Source organism: Cherax quadricarinatus, chromosome 23, assembly GCF_038502225.1.
Source record: "Cherax quadricarinatus isolate ZL_2023a chromosome 23, ASM3850222v1, whole genome shotgun sequence".
In the NCBI taxonomy this organism is placed as follows: domain Eukaryota; kingdom Metazoa; phylum Arthropoda; class Malacostraca; order Decapoda; family Parastacidae; genus Cherax; species Cherax quadricarinatus.
Window position 1 is genome coordinate 14,471,222 of NC_091314.1, and position 18,010 is coordinate 14,489,231.

Below are 18,010 nucleotides of genomic sequence, written 5' to 3' on the forward strand. Positions count from 1 at the left end.
TATAAGCCCCCAAGTTGGGGATAGGAGAAAGGCATTTGTATACCATATCCTCTTCATACCTCCGTCGAACTGCTTGGTGTTATGCCAAATATTATTTATTCTGGAGTATTTAACATGTTTTATGTTATTTATATTGTTTCTTATGTCATGTTAGATCAATTGTGATAGGCAAATAAGCTGTAGTGTTGATATTAACATAATAATAAAGCATATTCTCCTGAGCACCTCTGCAAAAGCAGTGATAATGTGTGAGTGTGGTGAAAGTGTTGAATGATGATGGAAGTGTTTTCTTTTTGGGGATTTTCTTTCTTTTTTTTTTTGGGGTCACCCTGCCTCGGTGGGAGACGGCCGACTTGTTGAAAAAAAAAAAAAAAAAAAAAATATTCTCCTGCTTCATGAGACTGAGCTCATGGCAACCGACAGTGGCTTCAGAGCCACCTTATCTTTAATGGACAATGTACTGTGTCAGTGCTTTACATAATGAGAAGCATTTCTTTTATTCATTGGAACCATGACTAGGGCTAAAAGTTAGCAGGTTATAACAATAAATGGAGAAAAAGAAATTGGAATGACTTATGCAGCAAGTAGTGCCACCAAACAGTGCCAGCAGGTTGGTGTGGCGACCCTGGAAATTTGAAATTATGCTAGCCAAAATTAGTGCCGAATAACTGAAGGAACTGAATAACTGATTGCCGGATTTGTGATGGTGGACCTGTAATATGTTTAATGGAATAAAGTAACACTTCATGCTTTGACTCGTAGTGAAGCCAGAGTCAGCAGGAAAATGAGACACTGCCATTTCTTCTCAAGATATTACAGCCTCTGCTCACTTAACGCTGGAGCTCCGTTCCTGAGACGACATCGTTAAACGAATTCGTTGCCAAGTGAGGAGCATACTACAATCGTAGCGAGTTTGAGTCAGCCATCTTTGATTTTGTTTTACTGTCACCTTTGCACCATTTATAATATTTTTGATATATTTTTAAATGTTTTTACAGTAGTTTAATCCATTCCATGACCTTGCTCGTATCCCGATCTGCTTGTATGCTGAGTCAGTTTTCCTCATTTAAATTAATTGAAATGCCATTAATCCGTTCCAGCAGAATTTATGCTCTCAAGACGCTAATATCAACTTGACAGCATATTTATCTATCACAATTCATCTAATATGACTTAATAAACAATATAAATAATACAGAAACCTGATATATACAGTGGTACCTCGTGATACGAATAGCTCAAAATGGGAACAATTATGTAAGTGTATTTATGTAAGTCCTTTTGTAAGTGTATTTTTGGGGGTCTGCAGTGGATTAATCTAATTAACATTATTCTTTATGGGAACAAATTTGTTCGGTATTGGCACTCGAATAGCCTTCTGGAACGAAATAAGTTCGTATCCTGAGGTACTATTTTACTGTAGAATGAACAGAATATGTCATTATGTGACAATTGGTGGTGGCAATTCCCTACCTCAAGCAGGTGCCTTGTTGTGGGTGAGCGAGAGAGACCTCCTGCCATCCCCTGACATGACACTACTATCCCAGCTTACATGTTCAGTTCCACTTATCTCCTACAAGCTAGCTGTGTTTGTGAATTGTGTTTTGATCTTTAAATTACCATATCTTGTATCTGCCAAACAATCATGACACCCAGTAGGCATACCAGTGTTGCTGAATGCCTTACTGACTTAACTGAATCACTTACTGACTTGACTTACTGACTTGACTGACTTACTGACTTGACTAGTCAGTAAGTCAGTTGACTTACAGACTTGGCTGACTTACTGACTTGACTGAATGACGTGACTTACTGACTTGACTGACAAACTTGACTTACTTGACTGGCTGACTTAACTCGCTGACTTACTACATGACTTTAAATTAGACTTTTTCACTTAAGAGGACCCTGAAACAGTGTCTAGAGCAGCTGATGCCTTACCGTCAGTTGTATAATGTACTGCAGGGTAAAATAGAACAGAAATCCATTACAGAATTTATGCACACTCCAGTACAACCATCAACTTCAGTACCAGAACCTCTACCATCCACCTCAGCCCAGTAGGACCACAACATAACTCTCCACTCTCTTCACAATCATCCACAAACACCAACACCCACAATTTAAGGTAAGAAATACTATTTTTTCTGTTGCAGTGATAGTCTCAAGCAGTAAAAACATAATGCATCACGACAATGAACTACAATTATTTATTCACTTTTACTTTTGTAAGATCTGGAGATCTAAAAAGAAGTTGTTTGAGGGGAACCTCACATCCTGAATGCTTGCTCATATCCAGAAACAAAAAATCAACCGAGTGATTGCTCTTATCCTGAAAAACTTGTATGTCAGGGCACTTGTAAGCTGAGGTTCCACTGTATATTGAAATAAACAGAATAGAGGAAATCAGCTGTAATATACATTATTTACGTACGAATAGTGGTCAGAGAGCTCATTGTAAGTCCAAGGCGTCAGTAAACGAGTATGCCGCTAAGTGAGGAAAGGCTGTACTTTGTTGATAATACTATATTGTTACAGGGCAGCAGCTGGCAGGAAACTTGTCCATGCATCACTGACCCTCATTTTCTCATCCAAGGCACCTATTAATCTATACAAAATATGATGTGTTTAAGTGGCTACAGTGTCACTGCTAGGTCTCTGTGATGATGTTGACTTCAACTTCACTAAAACTTTCTCATTTCAACATATATTATTATAAATCAATATATGTAGGAATACAACTTTAGTAGTTACATCACTGTATGTATAATTACATATTTATGATAATTTATGATGTTGGGTTAATAATCCAATAAAGATGTACAGTTTTCCTCTGATTTAGTTGGCATTTAAGGGGAAATAAGACTGTTGGGGGGGGGGATCTATACTCATAGTGAGGTGGTTGGAGGAGCAGATTGAAACAATACAGATGAATAGATTTTTCACATTTAAAATCAATTAATTTTTGTTCTGTATTAAACTTAAGTCACAGAATGGGTTGAGCTTGAACCCGTGGCAGGAGAGTCCTAAAGCTCGCAGGCCAGTGTGCTAACCACTCGGCCATCTGGATCTCATAAGGTTCATCCAGTCAGCTATGATGTTGTGAGACTTGTCTGTAAATACCTACATTTGTGGTCACAGTATTGGTCCATGCTAACCTCCCTATTGTGTATAGAAATATCTATAGTTGGATGAATCTTACTAGAGCCAGCTGGTCAGGTGGTTAGCACACTGGCCTCTGACTTTTAGGACTTGACTGCCATTGTTCAAACCTCACCCATTCTGTGATTTGTTCGCATTTGTGTTGTGATTTCATAAGTCGTAAAGGTAACCGTTTGACAAGATGTAAAGGGTGTAAGAAGTATAGATAAAAGCTTGAGTGGAATACTTTGATGAAGCATTTTACTTTTCATTGCAGTTTTCTCATCAGCATTGTTTCTGTGTATCCAGACATATATATACTAGTTGAAGTTTTTGATACTCCTACTGTACTTGTAGGTCAGGTACTGCATCATACTATATTTATAGGTCGGGTACTGCATTATACTATATTTATAGGTCATGTACTGCATCATACTGTGCTTGTAGGTCAGGTACTGCATCATACTGTAATTGTAGATCAGTTACTGCATCGTACTGTACTTGTAGGTTAGGTATTGCATCATATTGTTCTAGCTCATGTGCAATAAATTAAATTTTAGCAATCAAAGTTATTGCTCATCGTAGAATTAAGTGACCTTAATAGGATATACAAGTTGTTCAGAAACCAGTTCACTAAGCACTTGAAAGGATATGAAGAGAACTATCTATTTTCATCCTTTTACAGTTGCACTTTACCATTTTTGTGGTTCTTATCTAAGACACCCAAGAGTATGATGAGCATCACCCAACAGGTGTTACTGGAGAGTGTCGGTCAGCGGACTGGTGAGAGAGATGCTACAAGGACCTCCCAGCAACATGCTGTACCCAAGATTCTTCGGTGTTGCCAATGTTCCTACACTACAACAAATACAAGCCATCTGAAGACGCATTACTATAGGCATACAGGAGAGAAACCCTTTTCCTGCCCTTTTTGCTCCTACAGCTGTAATCAAAAAACAAATTTACGTGCTCACATACGTAGACACACAGGGGAAAAGCCGTATGCTTGCACTTTCTGTGCATATCGTACTGGACAGAAATCAAATTTAAATTCACATTTGCATACACACAGAGCAAATGATCAAGCAAAATAAGTTGCTACACTAAATCAAACCCAAAAGCATATAATTAATATGTCAAAGTTTTTCTAATTTGATAAATACTGGTATCTAAAGTGAACATAAAAAACTTTTATTAAAATATATTTTTTCTTTTAAATTAATTAATTTTCATTACTTTTATTAGATCTCAGTGTATTTTAGATATAATTTAGATTTTCAGTGTGGCTGGTTTTAAGTGTTTAATAACTTGGAATGCAATATATACAGTAAGACCTCACATAATGTGGCAGTTTTGTTCCTGAAATCTGCACTTTCTGTAAAATCACACAGGTGCTTATTTTGTCAAAAATAATTTAGCTCTTGATATCTTTATGGATGTGATTGCTTGTTAACCAAACACCATCTGTTATCAACTACCAGCACTGTCACCACCCTCCACCATCACATACAGCCAGTAGCATCCTGTATTATGGTTGCTACAACCTGCACAACCTACCAGCCTCATCACCACCTAATGCTACCCCTCACCATCATTTTCAGCCAGTAATATTTCATATTTAGTTGCTACCACCTCCACTTCCTATAAGCCCTGTCGCTTATGACTACCTACCAGCACTATCCAGAAATGAGACGGGGCTATGAAAATATCCTAAATATAGAGCGACAAGCACACGAGAGATAAAATCAAATGACACATCCACAAATTAAACAGTTGGGTTGGCAGTGAATGTAAAAGGGAAAGGAGAGGTGGAAAGCAAAGCTAGGCCTCGCCAAAACAGTGTAGAGGGAAATTTTTCAAGTAGTCGCCAACCCAGATTGAATTTTTTCCAACTTTATCTATATTAAACAAAGGCTGAAGCTGTTCTAAATCTTGGGATATAAATATGATTAGTGTTGTGATAAAAATACGCTACCTAAATCCGTGTTATGAGAGGTCTATCTGTAGTTTCAGATGGTCATTGATTATTTGGTTTGTCGCAGTCTTTTCCAATATTTTTGTTCTCTCTGACTCTATGGTGTACCATAAAAGCTCAGAAAGATAAAATGATAGGGTTCACTTAATATCAACTTTTTCTTCATAATTTTTCTGTTGTACTGTAATTTCAGTATTATTTGTTATTGGTTAGTCATGGAAAGTTATCAAGCACCTGATTACCATGCACTAAAAGTTTGTTTGTGTTAAATGTCAGCATCTTGAAAAAGAAACATAATGTATTAGTTGTAAGTGTGTGAAATGGATAGGCTTGTGAATTAAATTTTGTTCTTGCCAAAGCCAATTATGAAACGTGGTATCTTGAAATATGTAAACCATCTGATTTTTTCACTCTTAAATACAGTGGTACTTTGACTTACGAGTTCTGCAACTTACGAGTTTTCCAAGTTATAAGCCATCGCTCGGTCGATTTTTTGCTTTGAGTTGTGAACCAGAATCCGGGTTACGAGTGAGCTTCAGATACACCGCCACTAGTTGGCACAGCAAGCACCACAGCATCCACCCAGGATCCCAGCCTTTTGCGCTTTTTGTGCAGTTATTTTGCCATATTTCTTTTTTCTAACCATGGGTCCTAAGAAAGTAAGTGCAAAGGACAGTGCTGAGTAGAAGAGGAGGATGATATCCCTTGAATTAAAGCATGAAATCCTAGAAAAATACCAAAAAATTGCATTTGTTTCAGTGTTTTTCTTATGAAACTAGTGATGTAGTGCAGTTAGCCTCACAAACACTCCCTTTTCTAATATAAATAAGACCTCAGAAGGGCTAGAATGGGAAGATATGGTCAGAGCGATAATTATTTTTACCTCGGGAGTGGCCACCACCACCACTCGTCACATAATGACATATTTTATTCATTCTAGAGTATATATCATGTTTCTGTGTTATTTATATTGTTTATTATGTCATATTAGATCAATTGTGATGGATAAATAAGCCGTAGATTTGATATTAGTATTTTATTGAAGTATTTTCTCTTCCCTCCCGAGAGCCAGGAATTCCGCTGGAATGGATTAATGGCATCTCAGTTCATTTCGATGAGGAAAATTGATTTGATATACTAGCAAATTGAGTTACGAGCTCGGTCACGGAACGAATTAAACTCGTAAGTGAAGGTACCACTGTACTGTCTCGTATGTGAATTAGGTTGCTTTATTACAGTGGAAAAGCTTAGTGGTAATTACATTTTGATATACTTTTTGTTCATTATGAATGCTGAAACTTTAGAGTAGAACAGAATTACACGATTTTAAATTAGTTTTTTTTCTTGAGAGCTTATTTTATTTAAGATGACATGTGTATGGTGTTAGCTCCTAATACCTATAGAAATATATAAATTAATAGTGATAACAAAGAAATAATAATAATGATGATAATTTCTGCACATTTAATTTGCCCTCAGTCAGAGAGATGGATGCTTGACTAACCCTTTAACTGTGACCCACATAAATTTACCCAGGGGTATCAAACTGTGACTCATGTAAATTTACACGTAATTTCTGTGCCTTCAAGGTTGCTGACTGCTGACATTTTATGCCTCAGCTCAACTGTTGTGTCACCTAAGAAAATGCAGATACTCCTCATTTTACGATAGTTCAACTTACAATATTTTGACATGACAACGGTGCGAAAAAACAAACTTTTTTTTTTTTTGTACTGTACAGTATTGTACATTTATTGATAGGATAAACTTGTATTCATTTATTTACTTTTCAATATTGGTAATTAGTTACATTAATTATTTGTTTATTTGCCTGTTCAGTGACAGTAGTTATTTATTTACTGTACCTATTTATTTATCATATCGTATTCATATTCAACTTAGGATATTTTCAACTTAAGATGGGTTCATTGGAACGTAACCCCATTGTAAGTTGAGGAGCACCTGTATTATAGAGCAGATGGGTTCCTACAGTGCATCATGGGTAACTGCTTCTTCACTATATATAAACTAAGTGTGTGATATGCTACTCAGCATTTTTACATTTGGAGAGGTTTCCCACCTTGAAACAGTTGTAATATCATGGAATACCTTGTATGTAGTTTCAAGAGGACTCGCAGGTGTTATGGGTGCGTAAAAAGTATTGAATGTAAATTTCACCCAGAATGAAATAAGAATGTCATTGTAACTAATGACCTTGACACCTTGAAACAATTGTAGTAAACTATTGTAAGGTTTCTATGTGCATAGCATTAGAAGATGAAAGCAATCAGAAGAAAAGAAAACATTTACTTACCATTTTATATTGTATATCCTGTATCAGGCTATGCAGCTCCCTGTGTGTTGAATACTGAAGCACCTTGAAATAAATTTGTAGTACTATTATTAGAAACTATTATATATAGTGTTTAGAAGTAAAAAAAAAATTCTTTTGTAAAACTCAGAATTTGCATAAATAAGCTTGAAAAACACGGTTATGTACATTCATTTTGGTGATGCTGACAAGGAATATATTTTGCCTGATTTAATTTTTCTTTTCATAGTTCTATTTAAATATATGTACCCTTTCAAAATGCCAGCTTTTTTTTTTTTTCAAAGTTTGCCTCGCACATGGGAAATAAAATGTTGGTGCTTGCCGTGGTTAAACAGTTAACCCTTTCACTGTCCAGACTCTCGAAATGAAACTTTCTCTCAGTGTCCAAAAATAAAAAAAATAAAAAATCTGAAATGGTAGAGAATCTTTTTCTGGTGCTAATGACACCAGAAGTATGAAATTTGATGGGAAGCCCTAACAGAATTCACAGGCACATAGTTAGTAGTCTCGGCATAATTTACACACCAGCAATTTTGTTCCTTTGTTAGGCCAATTCCGTTGTTCCAGTTGACTAAATTTTTAGCTGTTTTGCTAGTATTCCTTACAGTATGTTGATTGAACACAAGAGACCACCCATTTAACTATTTCAGATACTCGATAAAGTAAAAAAAAAAACACTAAGGGCGGGGTTAGAACGCGCGATCAGAGAATCTTAAAAATCCAGATCGTTGTGTGGTATGGTTTGCAATCGTGTCATTACGATTTCGTGAGTCTCCTCAATAAAGTGATCAGGATTTGGTGATTTGGCCAATTTTACTTTTTAAAAAAAATGACAATTTAACCCTTTCAGGGTCCGTCCCGTAGATCTACGGCTTTACATTCAGGGTCCAAACCGTACATCTACGCCAAAATTCTAGCGGCGTCAAATTTAGCGCGAGAAGGCTGGTAGGCCTACATCTGAGAGAATGGGTCTGGGTGGTCAATGTGCACACCATAGAAAAAATCTGGAGGCCTGCATGACATTGTGGGAATGCCGGCAAAGTAGCTTTGTTCACCATGCCTGGCGGCAAGGAAGCTCTCACTCCCCACTCACTCCCTGGGTGAATTCTGACTCTCCTCTTCACAACTTACAGTTCTAAGACTGATGGAAGTGGAGCTGAAGAGGAATTCTATGGTTTTGAACCATATGGTACCATTGTACCATTTGGTAGAATGGTACCATATGGTATAATGGTGCCATGTCATACAATGGTATCATATGGTACAATGTACCATATGGTACATTGTACCATATAGTATAGGGTACAGGGACCCTAATGGAAATAAGTCTGTCTGACTTTTTTGGGTTATCCTAGGTTCTCCAAACATATGCTGCTAAGTATGATATTCTATGCAACTTTATTTGTGTACCTAAATAAACTTACTTACGATGCCACATGCTCTTGAGTAAGTTTATTCAGGTGTACACAAATACAGTTACATAGATTATCATACATAGCAGCATATGTATAAAATCCTAGGATAACCCAAAAAAGTCAGGGTGATTTATTTCCATAGGGATCCCTGTATCTGTACCATATGGTGTCCTGTACTGTATGGTACCCTGCACCATATGGTACCCTGCACCATATGTTATCCTGTACCATATGTTATCCTGTACTGTATGGTGCCCTATAGCATATAGTTCATTGTACCATATGGTACCCTGTAACATATGATACCATGTACCATATGGTCAATAGGAAGTGTTGGTGGCAGGAGACACCAGCCAAGACTGAGTGAGTGGCGAAGCAAGCTAGCTACTGACTCAACAGTTTCCAAGACAAAGCGATCTGTCATCCACCTTAAGTAAGGTGTCTGAGTTCCTGTACATTTGTAAATATATAATAGAACATTACTAATATACAACATTTTTGCATATTTTTGCTGTGAACAATTATTGTAAACAAAATAAAGATGAAAATACTAGTGTGTTTTATTGTGTTGAATACAACAGTACCATATAGTACCATATGATACAATGAACCATATGGTATCATTGTACTGTATGGTACAATGTACCATTTGGTACCATTGTACCATATGGTAACATTGCACCATATGGTACCATAAGGTACCATTGCACCATATGGTACCATTGTATAATATGATACCATTGTACCAAATGGTGCCATTGTACCATATTCTACCATATGGTACCATTGTACCGTATGGTACTATATGGTACCGTTGTATTCAACACAATAACCGCACTAATATTTTCATCATTTTGTTTACAATAAACTTGTAAACAAGTTTTGTAAGCAGTATAATGATAAACAAATTAGTGCAGTTATTGTGTTGAATACAATGAGTGTACACTTATACAATATACATTATATTGGTCTCACAGGCCACAAATGTTATTAGAAAAAGAAAAAAAATAGAAAAGAAAAGAAAAAAGTATAAAAAAAACGTAAAATAAAAAAATGTGATTTTGCGCAAGTCACTGATGTTGCCGCCACCCGGTCATTTTTGGGTCAACTTCCTGCCACTGTATCTCGGTAAGTACTGATCAGAATTTTTTTTTTTTTGTTTTATTAACTTCACAAAACTATTATCTTTAATTATGTAATATTTTTTTTTTTTTTTTTTTTTTTTTTTTTCAAAATTTCTTAGACACTGGGCTACCACTTCAGATTTTGGCCTTGGACCCTGAAAGGGTTAAAAACAAGAGTCCATAATAAACAGTATAGAGATTCCTGGTTCTGTTCATTAGTCATGTCCCCAGGCCTCTCCTATATTGCACTTGTTTTCTACAATGGACCCTCAGTTTTCGTGTTTAATCCTTTCCAGAGTCATTGGCCAAAATTGAAATTGGCCAAAACCGAAACCATTTTCCCCAAAAGAAATAATGTAAATGGAATTAATTATTTCCAGACACCCAGAAGTATCAAAAAAAAAAAAAAGTTTTTTTTACCTTAACCCTTAAACTGTCCAAACGTAGATCTTCGTTTGCACGCGTAGCGCTCCAAATGTAGATCAATGTTTTATTTTTCATTCCTTCAAATTTGGCACAATAGGCTTGAGTCGCCTAGACATGAAAGAATGGGTCTGTGCATTTAGTGTGTGCACTATTAAAAAAATCTGGGAGCACTTAGTACCTTGTGGGAGCACCAGTTCAACTGAGCACTGGCTAGAGCAAATAGCATGGCAAATACCAGGGATTCACTGATGCCTTGTCACATTAACACTCCCATTTTAAGAGGAAAGTAAAAACAGGTCAGATAAATACATGAGTGAGTGAGTGTGGGTGGGTGTGAGTTGGACCTGACTAGCTTGTGCTACTAGGTCTGATGTCATGCTCCTTCTTTCAATGGATGTGACTTGACTAGGTAGGTCATTGGTCTAAGCCAGAGGGGGAGGGTGACATGTACCTGCCTTGCATGGGCCAGTAGGCCTGCTGCAGTGTTCCTTCTTTCTTATGTTCTTATGTATTCGGCAGGCTGGCCGGCCGGCTTGCTTTGGCTGTCTCTGGCTGTTTCTCTGTATATATCTCTGTCTATCTATATATCTGTCTATCTATATCTCTGTCTATCTATATCTCTCTCTCACATGTACACATAAGTACAGTTATTATACATTGTGTAAATTACCTAGGATAACCCAAAAATTCCAGGCAAAGATAGACACACCAATAGATAGATAGACAGACAGATAGACAGAAACATGTTTGTATGTATCAGTGACAATAAATAAAGCCAGGGTTTCCCGAGCACCCATTTATCAAATGTCACCAAGCTGATAACAGATGTCATAACACAATTCTTTAACCCTTTCAGGGTCCGTCCCGTAGATCTACAGCTTTACGTTCAGGGTCCAAACCGTAGATCTACGCCATGAGCTCAGCTCACTCTGATAAACTGTGAGTGGTACATTTGGGCCTAGATATGAGAGAATACATCTATGTGGTATGTGTGCACCACATAAAACAGATCCTGCAGCACACTGTGTATAATGAGAGAAAAAAAAATTAAATCATGATTTTTCGATTAAAACAGCAACTTTGCAGTGTTTTTTCGTATGTTTTTTATAGTTGTATTTGCGATTTCTTGGTCTCATTTGATAGAATGGAAGACATATTACAGAAATAGAGATGACTTTGATTGGTTTTAGCACTGGAAATGGCTTGAAACTGAGCTCAAAGTAGCAGAAATGTTAAATTTTTGCCGATATTCAAGAGTAAACAAACGACCTCACACGTCTAATACACGTCAGCTGGTGGGTCTAATATACATTCACAAATATGGTGATGATATTTATACAATTATTACAGTATTGCATAACAGTAAATCTTCTATTTTTTGGTGTGAATAAAAATTCATTATGTGAATAAAAAATCAAAATGGAATTTATTTGTAAAGCCTCAAAACATAACTAATGAACAGAGGAAATGTTAGTTTAGTGCCAGGAATGCCTACATTGTTCATTCTGGACCCTATTTTGAAATTGGAATATTTTGAACTTTGTGTTAAATTGGCCAAATTAACAATTTCTGATCACTTTATTTTGTAGTTGAAACAGTTGACTTGGCGATTTCTTGTGCTCAATCGATAGAATAGAAGTAATACTAGTGAAATAGCTAAGAATTTGGTTGATTGGAATAATGTAATTGGCCTAAAATGGGAGTCAAAGTCGGCAAAATCGCCGATTCGTAAATATCGCTGACACATCAAAATTTGCGAGAGCATAATTTCGTCAATTTTCCACCAAATTTCGTACTTTGTGTTTTATTACCTTCACAAAAAGATTCTCTACGATTTCATAAGAAAAAATAACAAATTGTTTTTTTGAAAATTCTTGGATGAAAACTCACACTCACACGAGCTTTTAAATCTCTGCACAAAATTCAATTTAAACCAGCAAATAATAGAGCCTACTAGACTGGAGAATACACTAGACCTCATATTCACTAACAATGATGATCTGATAAGAAATGTCACCATATCAAAAACAATATACTCAGATCACAACATAATTGAGGTTCAGACATGTATGCGAGGAGCCCCAGACCGACAAAATGAGACTAGTCACGAGGGAGCATTCACCAAATTCAACTTCAATAACAAAAACATAAAGTGGGACCAAGTAAACCAAGTCCTAACCGATATAAGCTGGGAAGATATACTAAGCAACACAGACCCAAACTTATGCCTAGAACAGATTAACTCGGTGGCACTCGATGTATGCACAAGGCTTATTCCTCTAAGAAAAAGGAGGAGTAGATGTAAAATAGAAAGAGACAGGCGCTCCCTTTACAGGCGACGGAAAAGAATAACAGAGCGGCTAAAAGAGGTCAATATATCTGAAATGCGCAGGGAGACACTGGTCAGAGAAATTGCAAGCATCGAACTTAAGCTAAAAGAATCCTTTAGGAGTCAGGAATCGCGGGAAGAACTAAAAGCTATAAATGAAATCGAAAGAAACCCAAAGTATTTCTTCTCCTATGCCAAATCAAAATCGAGAACAACGCCCAGTATTGGGCCCCTACTTAAACAAGATGGGTCCTACACAGATGACAGCAAGGAAATGAGTGAGCTACTCAAGTCCCAATATGACTCAGTTTTTAGCAAGCCGCTAACCAGACTGAGAGTCGAAGATCAAAATGAATTTTTTATGAGAGAGCCACAAAATTTGATTAACACAAGCCTATCCGATGTTATCCTGACGCCAAATGACTTCGAACAGGCGATAAATGACATGCCCATGCACTCTGCCCCAGGGCCAGACTCATGGAACTCTGTGTTCATCAAGAACTGCAAGAAGCCCCTATCACGAGCCTTTTCCATCCTATGGAGAGGGAGCATGGACACGGGGGTCGTCCCTCAGTTACTAAAAACAACAGACATAGCCCCACTCCACAAAGGGGGCAGTAAAGCAACAGCAAAGAACTACAGACCAATAGCACTAACATCCCATATCATAAAAATCTTTGAAAGGGTCCTAAGAAGCAAGATCACCACCCATCTAGAAACCCATCAGTTACACAACCCAGGGCAACATGGGTTTAGAACAGGTCGCTCCTGTCTGTCTCAGCTACTGGATCACTACGACAAGGTCCTAAATGCACTAGAAGACAAAAAGAATGCAGATGTAATATATACAGACTTTGCAAAAGCCTTCGACAAGTGTGACCATGGCGTAATAGCGCACAAAATGCGCGCTAAAGGAATAACAGGAAAAGTCGGTCGATGGATCTATAATTTCCTCACTAACAGAACACAGAGAGTAGTCGTCAACAGAGTAAAGTCCGAGGCAGCTACGGTGAAAAGCTCTGTTCCACAAGGCACAGTACTAGCTCCCATCTTGTTTCTCATCCTCATATCCGACATAGACAAGGATGTCAGCCACAGCACCGTGTCTTCCTTTGCAGATGACACCCGAATCTGCATGACAGTGTCTTCCATTGCAGACACTGCAAGGCTCCAGGCGGACATCAACCAAATCTTTCAGTGGGCTGCAGAAAACAATATGAAGTTCAACGATGAGAAATTTCAATTACTCAGATATGGTAAACATGAGGAAATTAAATCTTCATCAGAGTACAAAACAAATTCTGGCCACGAAATAGAGCGAAACACCAACTTCAAAGACCTGGGAGTGATTATGTCGGAGGATCTCGCCTTCAAGGACCATAACATTGTATCAATCGCATCTGCTAGAAAAATGACAGGATGGATAATGAGAACCTTCAAAACTAGGGAGGCCAAGCCCATGATGACACTCTTCAGGTCACTTGTTCTATCTAGGCTGGAATATTGCTGCACTCTAACAGCACCTTTCAAGGCAGGTGAAATTGCCGACCTAGAAAATGTACAGAGAACTTTCACGGCGCGCATAACGGAGATAAAACACCTCAATTACTGGGAGCGCTTGAGGTTTCTAAACCTGTATTCCCTGGAACGCAGGAGGGAGAGATACATGATTATATACACCTGGAAAATCCTAGAGGGACTAGTACCGAACTTGCACACGAAAATCACTCACTACGAAAGCAAAAGACTTGGCAGACGATGCACCATCCCCCCAATGAAAAGCAGGGGTGTCACTAGCACGTTAAGAGACCATACAATAAGTGTCAGGGGCCCGAGACTGTTCAACTGCCTCCCAGCACACATAAGGGGGATTACCAACAGACCCCTGGCAGTCTTCAAGCAGGCACTGGACAAGCACCTAAAGTCAGTTCCTGATCAGCCGGGCTGTGGCTCGTACGTTGGTTTGCGTGCAGCCAGCAGCAACAGCCTGGTTGATCAGGCGCTGATCCACCAGGAGGCCTGGTCACAGACCGGGCCGCGGGGGCGTTGACCCCCGAAACTCTCTCCAGGTAAACACTGGTGCGTGACTCCAGATTTGGGCCTTGGACCCTGAAAGGGTTAACCCCTTGACTGTCACAACCCCCAATCCTGAGGTGTCTCCTGGTGTCCCAAAGTTAAAAAAAAAAAAAAAAAAAAAAATTCTTATGAAATGATAGAGAATCTTTTCCCGATTGTAATGACACCAAAAGAACGAAATTTGATGGAAAATTGATGGAATTATGCTCTCGCAAAGTTAGCGACCTTGGCGATATTTACAAATCGGCGATTTCGCCCACTTTGAGCCCTATTTTTGGCTAATTCCATTGTTACAGTCAACCAAACTCATAGATATTTCTTTAGAACTCCGTTTTTTCTATCGATTGAGTACAAGAAACTGCCCATTTACTGAATTCAACTAGCTAATAACGTGGTCAGAAATTTGCAATTTGGCCAATTTCACAAAAATTAAAAAATATGACAATTTCAAAATAAGGTCCAGAATAAACAATACAGACATTCCTGGCTCTAAAATAGCATTTTCTTTGTTCATCAGTCACGTCTCCAGGCCCCTCTGATATTACTCTTGCTTTCTATTTTGAATATTTATTTAAAAAATAGAAGATTTACTGTTATGCAGACTGCTGCAATACTGTAATAATTGTACAAATAATGTCAACCCATTCATGACTGCATATTAGAATGACTAGTTGGACATTTATTGGATAATTAAATCATTTGTTTACTTTTGAACTTTGGCAAAAATCAAACATTTCCCCTACTTTGAGCTCCATTTCCAGGTTCTGTTTATAGTAAAACCAATCAAAATCACCTCTATTTCTATAAAATGTTTTCCATTCTATCAAATGAGACGAAGAAAACGAAAATACAACCATAAATACTATACGAAAATAGACCACAAAGTCGGCATTTTAATTAAAAAAAAAGGTTGGAGTTTTTTTTTTCTCATTATGCACTGTGTGCTCCAGGATTTTTTTTATATGGTGCACACTGACCACACAGACCCATTCTCTCACATGTGGGCCTACCAGCTTTCTCCTGCTTGATTTGAAGCTGCTAGAGTTTGAGTATATATGCGTCAAAGACGGTGGCTCGTAAGACATATATATACAACCGAAACAATAAAAGAGTTAAGGAGTGCTATATACATATACTCCAGGCAGACAGAAAGACAGATAAACAGAGACATATAAGCAGGCAGATAGACAGAGACAGATAGACAGGCAAATGAACAGATACAGACAGATAGACAGGCAGATAGACACAGGTAGACAGATAAATAGACAGAGAGACAAGACATGTTTGTGTTTAACACTGATAACAAATACAGCAAGGGTTAGCTGGAGCAGTGGGCATTTATCAAATGTCACTAGGCTGTCAACAGTATAGGGATGCCTTTCATAACACCTTGCTTCAAGGCATATGCCAGGGTATCTAAAACATTGCTGGGACCTATAAATACTTTGTATATATTTCTAGACAGTAGTAAATAACCCAGACAGGTGTAAATGCTCACCTGTCAAAGTGATTGTGACTATTTGAGCACTATTTCAGTACCTAATATTAGTGTCAGAACAAAGACTGGCTATGAAATTACAAGAACTATTATAAATTGTAATTATCATAACATAAAAAATATATTTATTTATTTATTTGTTTATTTATTAATTTGAATATGATACAGAGAAGTACAAGGAATACAATTTTTAAAGTGCAGTATGCCAAAAGCCCCTTGTATGCAGAGCATTATGGGCAGGCATAAAATTAACTAAGCAATGATATATTCAGTGGTACAAAAATTATTGTAAAACAGGTAACAATTTAGTACAAATGAGTATTACAAAGACAGGTTATATGGTCATTTACTGTGTTGCTGTGTAATCAGTAGAATGGAGTATTTTGTTAGGTAATGAAGTTAAATAGTAACAAAGTTTGATTGGGTCACAGGTTGAAATTATGAGATTCAATAATGAGATACATATATGAGATACAAAATATGAGATACAATTATTCAGTATTTATTTAGTTGTGGGTAAGTGATTTTTGAGAAGAGACTTGAATTTATAAACAGTGTTTCTTTTATATTCACAGGTAATGAATTCCAGATTTTAGGGCCTTTTATGTGCATTGAGTTTTTGCATAGTGTGAGATGGACACGAGGAACATCAAAGAGTGATCTGTGCCTTGTGTTATGGTCATGTGTTCTGTTGAGGTTGGTAAGGAGATGTTTGAGGGGAGGGTTTATGTCAGAGTTAAGTGTTCTATGTATGTAGTAGGTGCAGTAATAAGTATGGATGTTTTGTATTGTGAGTAGGTTTAGAGTTTTGAATATTGGTGGAGTGTGCTGTCTGTAGTGGGAATTTGTTATCATTCTGACTGCAGAAAAAAAGGTATATCGGCAACATTTCTGCAAGAGGCAGGAGTCGATGTTGCTGACAGGTGAGCATCCACTGCCAACTTCATGGTCTTATATCTTGGTAAGTACTGACCCTAATTTTTTTTTTAAGCCTATAACATGTAGAAAAACATGCTCTTCATTTTAAAAGAAAAAAAAGAATTTTTTTTTTATTTTTCAAAATATTCGGAGCACCACGGGAGTGAACGAGCGTAGATCTACGTTTGGTTAACGTTAGATTTACATGCACAAAAGAATAAACATTACACATGACACTTACCTTTATTGAAGGCTGTTTTTGCTGGCAGGAAGACAGGGAGGAGGGGAGAGGGAAGAGAGGTTATTCTTTGGAAGGGGAATCCTCCTCCATAAGGACTCTAGGTACCAAATCCTTATCCGGGGTCACTTCCCTTCTTTGTTTTTTAATGCCACTAGAACCAGCTTGAGAGTCACTGGACCCATGTCGCACAAAATATTTGTCCAGAGTGCTCTGTGTCTGGTGTCTCTTTAAGATTTGCCTAAAATGGGACATGGCATTGTCATTGTAAAAGTCGCCAGCATGGATTGCAACAGCTTTCTCAGGGTGATGTTCCTCCACAAATGAATGCACTTTAGTCCACATTCCACACATCTCTCTAATCTTTGAAGAAGGCACCTTCTTCCATCTCTCTTCCTCCTCCTCTGAAGCAAGTTCCTCAGCCGTGGTCTGTTGCTGTTGCAGATGAAGCTCTTGCAGCTCATCAGTGGTTAGCTCTTCATTGTGGTCCTCCATCTCTTCTACATTGTCACCACTCATATCCAACCCCATGGAATTC

The 18,010-nt window shown here is 37.7% G+C and overlaps 1 protein-coding gene across 13 annotated transcripts in view; it reads left to right on the forward strand.

Annotated features, from left to right (window-relative positions):
* Positions 1-18,010, forward strand: part of LOC128685742 (broad-complex core protein isoforms 1/2/3/4/5) — a 505,734-nt gene that overhangs the window by 277,370 nt on the left and 210,354 nt on the right. Inside the window, exon 6 of one of the 13 annotated variants that reach the window (XM_070087945.1) lies at positions 3,894-4,301. The exons of the other annotated variants lie outside the window; for them this stretch is intronic. Coding sequence (XP_069944046.1) covers positions 3,894-4,235 — 342 coding nt within the window. The 3' untranslated portion in view covers positions 4,236-4,301. Of the gene's footprint in view, positions 1-3,893; positions 4,302-18,010 lie in introns of those variants that run through there. 13 annotated transcript variants of the gene reach the window in all.